This window comes from Blennius ocellaris (genome assembly GCF_963422515.1).
Source record: "Blennius ocellaris genome assembly, chromosome: 17".
NCBI lineage: Eukaryota > Metazoa > Chordata > Actinopteri > Blenniiformes > Blenniidae > Blennius > Blennius ocellaris.
The window spans coordinates 10,548,242-10,559,505 of NC_137666.1; the positions used below are offsets into that span (position 1 = coordinate 10,548,242).

The window sequence follows — 11,264 nt, forward strand, 5'->3', positions numbered from 1 at the left end:
GACTCGGCTTCAATGAAGTCTTCAAAAGTTCAGGACATATGTCCTAATTCGACTGAATCGCACAACAAATCTCGACTTTAACAATAAGTTAGCTGCAAGAAAATCTTTGAGCTGCCCTGATGCACAACTGTCAACAGACAACATTCAGTATGGCCGCCAAGCCAGTTTAGCTCCGCCCTTATCGAGGTGCCGTGGAATAAAGGTCCAATTAGAGTGCGAGGTCATAGCGCTCTCAGCCAATAAAGTTCACGTTTCACCTCGAGATTCCCGCATAATTCAAAAAGAGCTCCTGCGTCTTCTCCGTCTTTCAGCGCTCGCTTTGATTGACAGCTCTTACAGCCAATCAGAACAGGCTAAACCACTGGCATACCTCTTGTGTTTTGAAAGTACAGAAGTAAACGAAGGACTTTTCCCTGCTCAACAATGGAAAAGTTTTAACTGCGCTGATGCTCAAACTACAAAGCAATTTGTGATTTTTATTCTTGTAAGCTATCTTTAAAATTATTAAATGTTTTAAATATATGGCCCAGAAGAGCATTGGTAGAGTCGCTCATCTGTAATGAAAGGAATTTTTGTGGAACTTAAATACATTTTTTAGGTATGTGATGTTATATATACACTATATGTGATAGTGCTTAAATAGTGCAGGACTTTAGACCTTTCAGAAGATTTGGTCATTTTTGGCACGATTTCTGAATTAAGCCTCAAATTTCTCAGAGAAAGTCAGAATTCTGATTGTAATCTCAAAATTCACAAACTGTATGACTTTATTGAGAAAAAGAAAACGTAGTTTCATAAATTAATTCCAGTTTATGAAACTTTGGGTGACACAACCAAAGATATTACATGCATCCCACCATTAATTTAGACTAGCCAGCCAAGCAAAGGGAACAACATGAAATGTTGAAGGCAACTTGGATTGTTTTAAGATACCTCTGATCTAGATACAGTAGAATATGAATTTCTGACTTTAATCTCAGCAATCTGACCTAGATAGCAAACATTTGACATTACTTAATCTCAGAATCCAATTAATTCAAGGTCATTTTCCAAATTCAATGCAGTCTGTTAGATAACTTTTGGGAAGAGACTCATGGGCTTTTATACCTCCCCCTCCAAAAATGTCATTTGTTTCTCAGTGAACAATTCCATGTTTTTCCTATATTATTTGACAAGTCTTGATAATAATGCTGATTAAAAAAGTGACACTTTTTGTGGGGTGACCCTAATGCTTTTTCACACATCTTTGGTGAGGTGTGTGTGTGTGTGTTGTCTTTATGCCAAGTAGGAATCTGGGTTAAAATCAGCTTCCAATCATCAGTTCTTTGTATGTATTGACTCTTTTTTTAACGACGTTTAAATGCAGGTAGGTTTTTTTTTTTTTTTTTCTATGTGGCTGACATGTTTCGGCTGCAGAGCGTCGGGAAGAGGAAGGCCGCTGCAGACGCACCCGAAACATGTCAGCCAGGTAAAAATCCTTTCCTGCATTTATCTGTCGTTAAAAAAAGTCTATACCTATTTATTTATTTATAACGACAAAATGAATACAATTCAACTATCAGTTCTGTGTGTTCTTTTAATGGAAATCTATCAAAAAGCTACACACTCAAAGTGAAGGATCCATATAAATCTTACATTTAATGTACATTTACGAGTATGGAGATGAATAGTGTGTAGCACTTTGGATATAGTAACTCCAGGAAACACTGTTGCTCCATCACGAATGTATTTCTGATTCAATTTAGATTAACAATGCATGTTAAATAAGAACAGACGTGAAGTGTCGTTTAATAGGCGTCGCGGTGTTACAATAGTCGTGTAATTTGAATAGCTAAAACTGGCAGTCGCGTTTTTATTTTAAACATTAGGTATCAAAATGACTGAATTGACGAGGGGGAAAAAATATGTTCGCCCGAACAGGGACTTGAACCCTGGACCCTCAGATTAAAAGTCTGATGCTCTACCGACTGAGCTATCCGGGCTCTGGCTTGCACACGCGCAATGTCGTGTAACAACCTCTATCCGAATAACGGTTGTGATACGTGTTCACCTGGGGTGACGACGTTCGCAGTCCCAGTTTGAGTAACAATTTGTACTTAAGCCGATCAGAAAAGCAGCGAAGTCGATTTAAGCTGTCATTTCCCCCGTTTCCATTTTCTATCCCCACTCCCTTTCGCCCCTCTCTCCACGAAAGAGACAATCGTGTGAGCCAACTCAGACGACCAACAAAAATGCCAAGACATGTCACATGGCTTTGATTGATAGCTCCTTCAGCCAATCAGAATAGGCTGAGCCAACCCATACACCCTGTGTTTTGAACGTAAAGTAGAAACAGGACTTTTCACAGCCCAACAATGAGAGGTGTTTAGAAAAAAAGAGGACGTACAGCAGTTTTCAGCTGCACTGATGCTCAAATTGCAAAACAATGTACGATTTTTATTCCGGCCCAAAGTCGCATTCCGTGCGTATCTCAAAGTTTAATAACACTAATTAAAATTTCTGTTAGCACATGGGATTACCATTGTAACCACAGATTCAGCCACTAAATCACGGGCTTTGCCTAAATTATTGAAATTCAAGAAGAAATTTCATTTAAGTGGATTAGAAAGGCAGCTCGTCGAAAGAAACTGTCAGCTCTTTTTCTCCCTTTTCTCCTCTTTCCTTGTCCTCCTTTTCGCCCCCCAACAGACTGTCCTATGTTCCTCATATATTGATCACAAAAAAGCATGACAACACACAGAATCGTTGTATTATCTTTAATAGGTGGATTTACAACTGTACAAAATGATATTTTACAAATTCCCAACAACGATTTCCAATAATATAACGATACCAAACTGGATCGCTGCATCTTCCACCGTGATATCAGTTTGACAGTTTTTCCTTCATCCAAGTCTACAACACACAACACATCCCTGATTCCCGAACTGTCAATAATCATGGCACTTCCCTTTGATAAATAAAATAATTTAAAAATATGTATATCGAAAAATATCCACACATTACACACAGTCCATGTTGAGTGACACCCGCTGCTTTGACAAATTACTAAAGTGCATCTTGGAAGAAATTGGTGAAAGGATAAAGAAAGTGCTGCCATGTTGTGGCGAAGCAGCATCTGGCACAGTGCATTAATTTCCCTGGGGATTTATCTACTTTTGGTTGTCGGAAGGATGAGTAGATTATATTCATGCACTTGGGTCTTTTTTGTGTGCCAGAGAAGTCAATATTACATGCTTAAAACTTCCTTGTTAGTTTAATGAACCCTGCTGAAAAAAAATAAGTAAATGGTGAACAGACAAAAGAATGAAAAAAATAAATGCTTGTATAATGCAACTCTGGTTACCAGCCACATGACACTGGCCTAACTCCTACGCGAGTCTGTTTTAATTTGAAATATACCATTTGGCTGCTGCAAAATAGTCTGAAAACATTTATTTACACAGTGCATGGGTGTGCGTGCAGAATGCCATGATGTTCTGTACAATTTATCCTTCAAAGAAACATCAACCTGTGCAAACAGAGCCAGATTGCAGGAAAAGTTTAGTAGTTTAGTTTAAAAAAAAAATTTTAAATCTCCTTGGGAAGCAATGAAGGCAGAAAAATTAAGATATAATGTGTGAGTTTTACTCAAAATTTGCTCTTGGAAAAAGGCCAAATGCAAGCTAAAGTACAGAGCACAGCATAGGATTCACAGCCCCCTACTATTGGAACAAAAACATATGTTATCAGCAGATTTTAGTGTTAGTGTTTTTCTTGTCAAAGACAATGTTCTCGTGTCATCAGATCTGTTTTCTTTTTCTTCCTATGGGTAAAGGACCAGGCAGGTCTCCATGAATGCTGAAGGTTCGTAACATATTCATGACACAATCTTCTCTGATGAACAGTGATTTACCCTGTACCCATAAACGTCACTGTTTTTTTATTGGCCAATGGCGATGTCAATCGAAAGTTGTCCATGTGGTTTCAGTACTTTAAAGGACCACCTGACACGCTTCTTGCCCATTTCCATTATCTGACAAATCAGACTGTGGCGGAAGGTCCATTCAAAGATGAGGATGTGTTTAGTGAGTCATAGAAGGTGAGAGACACTGATGCTTTTTCACTTGACTTTGTTATGTAACCTGAAGTGGGAGAAAGAGGACAAAACGGCGTTTTACTTGCAGTGCACACAGGCCACACTGATATTGTCATTTGAGTTGTGTAACAAACATTCACCTTGTGCATGCAAGGAGGCATCTCATCCTCTGAACTCTCTTCTGGAAGTGCCTCATGGTGTCGCGGTGCAGCTTGACCCTCCTCCGCCCAGCCTCCCATCGGCATATGAGCAGACCGGACAACTTTTCCTCCTGCTCCAAGTGAGTCTAGAAAAAAAAAAAAAAAGATGTTCGAAGATACAAGGTGAGAGGATTGTAGCTGCAGATTGTACCTGTGAAGATACTGTGTAGTGATTTGTCTTATAGTTGATCTAACCAGGTTGTGTGAATTTATCGAGGAAGACTATTCACTTAGTGAAGATTCATATGATGTTTTGTATTAAAATATGAACTAAAAACGGGCAATAATAGTGAACAAAACCTGTGGAGGGTCCACTGTGCCGCCGGTGACTACTGCTTTGTTTCGCCCCCTCCTGGCGCAGGGTGGTATTGCCGGTGTCTGAAGCCGAAGGGGGAATGGTACTCGGGCTGGGGGCCGCGTTGGGGAAGGTGTGCGAGCGGGGGAAATTCCTGGAGTGAGGGTTTGGGTCGCTTCTCACTTCGTCAGGGACGCTGTCACTGCTTTCGTCACTTGCTTGTCTGTGCCATGTGTGGCGGGACAACTCGCCGTGGGCTTGCTGCTTGTGGAGCTTTTTGGGAAGACGGAAAATAATGGCGAGTTACATAGAAATTCAAGACCAGCGAAATATTGCGAACACCTCTGACATGTATATCCACATTTACCTCATGCATGTAAAGTGCATGGATGCTCATCTCAGTGGAGGCGTACTCTGATAGCACCAAACTGGTGAGCTGACCCTCCCATGCACTGCTGCCTGAGCTCACAGTGCGAGCGTCAGTCCTGCAGGGGGAGGAAAATGTGGAGGAAATTGCATGAGAAAACTGGATAGGGCAGAGGAATAAGAAAGAAAAACACAAATCGCTTGAATTAAATTACTTTTCATGGAGCAATACGGTGAGTATTGTTTGGAGTTGAGACAAGTTAGAGCGTTTTCTTACCCAGAGCCTGCCATTGATTTGGCGGTGTGTCCAGTGCTCCTGTGAGCAGCACTTACACTTCCTCTCAGGTGAAGACTGGCACTGGTTGGGGAGAGGGAGCGCAAGGCAGACGCCCCCTCGCTCAATCCAATGGCATGATTGATCAGCGAGCAGTCGCGGCCAAAATGAACAGAAGCCAGCGTCGAGGGTCCTGCCAAGAGGTTTGCAACCAGACTCCGAGGCTAAAAGAAAGTGCAATGTATGAATTTATTATTGCCTGTAAAAAAGATGCAGTCAAGTTCATTTACATTTAAATTTCACCCCAGTGATACTTGAGCGTGATTGCGAGTTTGGCGTCATACCTCCGACTCTGAGAAGGACATTGGATGCATCTCCGAAGGAGCCGCCGTGGCTTCTCTGTGCACTCTTTCTTTCAGCTGACTGATGAAGTGAGTGGTCTCCCGAGGCGGCTGCCACTGAGGGTTGGTTATGGCAAAGTGCATCAGCGATAACTCCGTCTTTCCGTCCTCTGCCTGTTGGTAAATCGATGCCTCCGTCTTCCCCTCAGACATCCACTGCAAAAGTAGAATCGACTGGCCAATTAATCAGATCCAAATCATGCCATTCATTCTCACAACACATGTCTAGAGATTGTTTGTGTGGCTACTCTTGCTTACCGCAGGGTGTCCATGCTGCCTGATGTCCATCTGGGCAAACGAGCAGGTGTCTCCTACCCCGACCACCTCCACAGTGAAGTTCCTGAAGAAATCAATGATCTCCAGAGACTTTCTCCTCAGACAGAAGATAAGGATGATGGGAGTCACCAGTGGACTGAGCAACTCCTCCAGAATACACACCTTGATTAAAACAAAATTGGAAAAAGTTCAAACTTTACACTCACTGGAGCAGAAATGTGTAAAAAAGGCTAATTTATTCAAATCTTTTTCAAATCGTTCCTACTTACTGCTTTGTACTGAAAGAGCTGGGAGAACTGGTCTCGGGTCTCATATCTGTGCGCATTGCCCTGCCAGTGGTCAGGCATGTAGTGGATGTGAGCCAGGATGACCCGCAGCAGCTGCTCAGGACAGAAGACCATGTGCTTATCGGGAATGAATGACCTGCAGAGACAGAGGAAGACAGATGCGGGTGTGAGAAAACTTAAGTTTGCACCTTCGGCTCCTGTCAGATGAGACAAACAGGGTAATGACAGGTTGTCATCGCAGCATTACGACATGGGCTCTCTGAAAGAACTGGATTAAATTCATTGTGCACTATAACTCTGAGCCTTAGCTTTGAGCGACTGAATTATCTAAAATTGTTTATAGAACATACATAGATTAAACTACTTAAATTATGTACTTGTTAACGGCTTAATAAAACCAGACAGTTACAATGAAGGGATGCAAATATTTGTTTTTACTCCTAAATGGAATAATTTCCCTTTTGAGTCAAAGTAGAGTTCAACATGTCAGAAGCTACACATGAAGGGGAAAAGTTCTTACATCGAGCATTCAGAGCGCCAAGTCAGCTTCTAAAGAGTATCAACGGGATTATGACTGGCTTTAAAAGTGCAGTAACAATGGCTCACAGTTAACGGTCAAACGTGCACGTCGTTCCACACATTTTATAGCCGAATCAAGTGTTTGAGCTATCTGTTGCACCGTATATTTGAAGCAGCAAGTGGGTGAATTGTGATGTATTTTACCCAAGGTTTACATAACTGCACTGCCTTCGTCTCACTCCTCTGCTTCCTCTCTCTTTTGAACCACGATGGAAATAGACCTCTGGACTTTGCAGGGTTAATTTAACAAATTATGAAGTGATCATTTTCTTTTTTGAAAGACATGGAGGAATACAATTTTTCAATAACTGATGCAGAAATAATGCAATTTAATAAAGTAGCTTTTTCTTTTTTGATTTTGTTTGTATGTTCATTTGATTTAGTTTTCATACTTAGATAAAGGCAATTGATAAAAAAAAGCCAACCTGCAGACTGTGATGCACACTCCGAGCAGGGTGATCGATGAAAGAACGTGTTCCACCGCAAGTACATCCTCGTCGTAGATGGTCAGGGCGATGAGTACAGCCAGAAGAGAGCCGGCGAAAAAAGCTACATTTTTAGCGATCACAGTCAGCAGTGGTGAGAGGAAACAGTTCATGTACTTGGATGCAGCCTGAACAAAACAGAAACAAAGGGGGAAAAAAAACTGAAGGAATCAAATAAGCTGAGCTTTGAGCTTTAGTCAGGATTTATGGGTTTCTTAAGTTTTGATGATTATTAACCTCTATTCTTGAGGGGTGCACTGACCTTGTAGCCTTTGCTGAGGCGGGACATGAGCTCATGGTCTAACTCGTTGAAATGGCGCAGGTAGCATCGGCCATAGAGAGACCAACACCTCGCCCCAAGAAAACCAGGCTCTCGCTTTATAACCTATCGACACACAAGACGCCGTCACATCTTGTTGTACCGACAAGTAGAGAGATGGTTTGTTTTGTTTTTGGATGAGTGTGACACGTTTACCTCAGTGTAACTGAAGAAGGCGTAAAGAATCTGCCACACCAGAATGACTGGACACAGCAGCAGATTGGCGATGCCGATCCACAGGATGCGGGACGCCAGTCTGTCTGCGAGCTCCAGTCTGTTACCTCCTCTCTTATACTCTGGTTTTAGACTCCACTCATTCTCAAACAACGAACCTACAGCGTGAAAAGAGAGGTTAAAAAAAATGGCTTCTTTAAAAATCGCTGTGGATGTGGATGTATACATACACGCTGGGATCACATTTCCACACAATAGACACATGAAACAGACTCAATACAAATGAATATACCTGGTCCCCAAAAGAAGATGAGCTCAAAATTATATTTCAAACCCCGAGTGTAAAACACAGAGTCCCCAAGAACAGGAAGTCGAAATCGCACAGGAAGGAGTGATTTGTTCACCATGGCAACCTAAAAACACACAGGAAGAAAGTCTTATTTATACGGTCGCCCCGTGTCTTTTTGGATCCGTGACTCACTTTGTCAGACATGGAGAATTCAGTTATCAGTTGCAAAAAAGCTCACTGCTGATAAACACACCATGTAGTTTTTGAAGCGGAGGATACGATGGTAGACATCGAGCTCCGTCAGTTCTTTTTTATGGATGCAGATCTGGTGTTCCTTCTGAATCTCAACTATCCTGGCTTGGACCTCCTGCCATGTCGCATAAGGTAGCTCGGACTGATGCACACAAAACACAGGTCAGATTGTAAAGTGAACTTGAGAATCATTCCGATGTATTTTTTTTTTTTTTTTGGTGCATCTCACCATGCTCATCTTCAAGGCGTTGATGTAAAACGATCGGATCTCCCAGTAGCAGCAAACATTGTAGATGAATTTGATCAGCCGATGGAGCCAGAACACCCCAGAGATTATCAGCACGAAGATCACAAATGCGTTGCCTCGGATACTGATGAGAGAAAATATTGCGGGTCATGCGACGTAAACACGTTTTATATTGCTTTATCATGAAAACAAACACATTTGGAATTGAATTATTTGCGTGGTTGTTTCCCCCCCCCCGCCCACTAAAAAAGTACAAGGTATTTTCTTCAGTTGCAATCAATTTGAAATCGTCTTTAAAAAAAAAAAAAAATTCAAAATGCAGCACTTTCGCCACACAGTATGAGACTCACTGGGCACTGCAGACTTCCACGGGGTAAATCGCATCAGGCAACGTGACTTTAGATGAATTAGTGTGATTTACAAGTTTGTTGGCAAAGAGGACATCATAATCCACACAGTTAGCGAGGAACACCGTGAAACCAACCACAAATAGCAACTGACTGTACAAGAGGAGAAAAAAAAAGAGGGAGAAAGGAACAAATTAATAGTAAACAAACATGCTGTTCAGACACAACAAACAACAATCTGAAATATACGATTAATACATACACCAGCTCAAAGAGTTCTCCCAGTAACATACAGGTGAATCCATTCTTCTGATGTAGATTATAAATGTAATGGACATTAAGGAAGATCGGATTGCCTCTGGAGAAGGAAATTACTTTTGCAATGTGAGGTTCACTGCACAATGAGGGAAGACACAATTCGCTTGGTAGGAACAATCAGAACAAAACACGCAAGAGAGCCAAACAAACGCCACGCAAAAGGATATTCTCTGGAAAAACAGATCCAGGTTCTCTATGTGGTGCCATTGAGCTGCAAAAGATTCATTTCATATTAGTCATCACTTTGTTGTCAGGAGGCAAAGCTGCTACTATGGTCTATTAGTGCCACTTACATTTGGAGCCTTCAGGCACGTGCATCAACAGGTTCTCCTCTCCAGGAGGAGAGTCACTGTAAGACGCCTCCAGCGGCTGATACTCGGTGTCAAAATGTGCCATGGTGACAGCAGCTTCAGTCTAGGTACAGGAGCCGATTGCTACAAACTGGAGGGAAGAGGGGAGGGGGTAGGAGGGTTGACGTGAACGTTAATGACCATGAGACGGTGAGGAGGTCGTTGAACTCTTATATTCCCATAATTTACATTACGTGATTACATTACAAAAGTCTTGTAGTACAAGGTACATGGCACAAAAGACCCTAAAATCAATATTGCATGTGGCTTGACTCCAGCAACTCAGCAAGTCAAGAGCTACAGTCATGCTGACGAAGACGTATTTAGGGTATATTTCCTCATTTATTAATAATAATAAAAAAACACACTGAAAAAACATTTCCAGCCAATTGTATATCTTTACTGTCAATAAAACTGTAAAACCATTAAAAGAAATCCACTTGACAATGCAAACTATTCAGTTAAAAAAATAATAAAGCTAAAAGCTTTGAGATTGAACAGACACCCTCCTTGCAGTTTTTGGCAAAAATATTATTAATTATACATTCAAAGGGTCCAAAAATAATTGTAAAAAAAGTTTAGAAAATTGTACATTTAAAGGAATTCGACAAATTCCCTATAAAAAGGGGTCACAAAAGAGATTCTCACTGCTGTGGCGAATTTTAATAGCTGTCTGCTTGTGTTTGCAGCCTGTGATCTTTATAGAATTGCTGTGTGGATATGCTTTGAGTGCGGATTTTTAAATTTTTTTATTTATTATGAATTTAAGTAAACGTCTGCTCTCGTCAATGCAATTACATGAGGTTAACAAGTAGACAATGTGTTGCGTATTATTTATAACATCATCACATCTTGAAAACACATTTCCACTACTCATCAAACCTCTGAGCTAACAGGTAATATCTAAAAATATATGTATTTTGTCAGCTTACTTCCATGTCAGTGCTGCAGGTCGCTTCCAGATGTGGTGGTCAGGCAACATGTCCAGCTGCAGAAGAAGGAAACGACGAATCTGACTCATTTTCGAATGTAGGACCACAACGACGTGAGACTCCCGTTCACAGCGTTGAAAACGTCAGCTAAACTTGTCAGATCTGTGTATATTTGTCAGGTAATTCGCAGAGACGTGAACACACGAAGCAGCAGCAGCAGGAGGACTGGTCCAGGTGTTGTTGTTGTCGTGTTATTATGACAGCACAGGCCTCCCTCTCCCCGAAAAATAACATGACACCTCTCAGACCGTCAACAAGCCCTTACCGTGTGGCCCAGCCGCCTCCGCTGTGTCAGGTGGAAAAGACTCGGTCCTGCTCACCGTGTTTTCTTGTACATAACTGTTTTTATTTTCGTTTTCTTGCCCGTCTGAGTAACAAGCGAGCCAGTTTCATTTTCGAAAAAGCTATCGGTGAGGCGTCCCGTCACCGCTGACGGACAAGGGCGACATCCAATCAGAACGCACGTCTTTCTGACAGACAATCCTAACAGCCAATCAGGTTTGTAGAAAGGCGGGCTCTATGGGCGCACTGTGGGATGGGCAGGAACGCCCTGGATGAAGTCTCGGATGCCTCACGCGCCATTCACGATGTTGGTATGATTGCATGGGAGTTTACTACCACCGCCTGGTCGTTTCTAGTAGTACTACAGTCTTGTGAGTGATACAGTCACTCACACAAGTAGTGAAGCTTGCATGGATCCGTCCCATGCTCATTAAAACAACGATTCTCTGAGAG

At 41.8% G+C, this 11,264-nt stretch overlaps 1 protein-coding gene across 1 annotated transcript; it reads right to left on the reverse strand.

Annotated features, from left to right (window-relative positions):
• Positions 1-2,742: 2,742 nt before the first annotated feature.
• atg9a (ATG9 autophagy related 9 homolog A) lies at positions 2,743-10,934 on the reverse strand. The gene is made up of 20 exons (XM_080513349.1): positions 10,795-10,934; positions 10,470-10,525; positions 9,481-9,628; positions 9,353-9,398; positions 9,132-9,194; positions 8,873-9,022; positions 8,505-8,646; positions 8,277-8,417; positions 8,027-8,147; positions 7,717-7,892; positions 7,504-7,626; positions 7,182-7,369; positions 6,160-6,313; positions 5,873-6,052; positions 5,558-5,770; positions 5,217-5,437; positions 4,941-5,058; positions 4,579-4,846; positions 4,219-4,364; positions 2,743-4,124 (listed from the first exon to the last, which is right to left on the reverse strand). The coding sequence occupies exons 3-20, from the start codon at positions 9,581-9,583 to the stop codon at positions 4,116-4,118; spliced, it is 2,562 nt and encodes an 853-aa protein (XP_080369475.1). The 5' UTR covers positions 9,584-9,628; positions 10,470-10,525; positions 10,795-10,934; the 3' UTR covers positions 2,743-4,115.
• Positions 10,935-11,264: the final 330 nt, after the last annotated feature.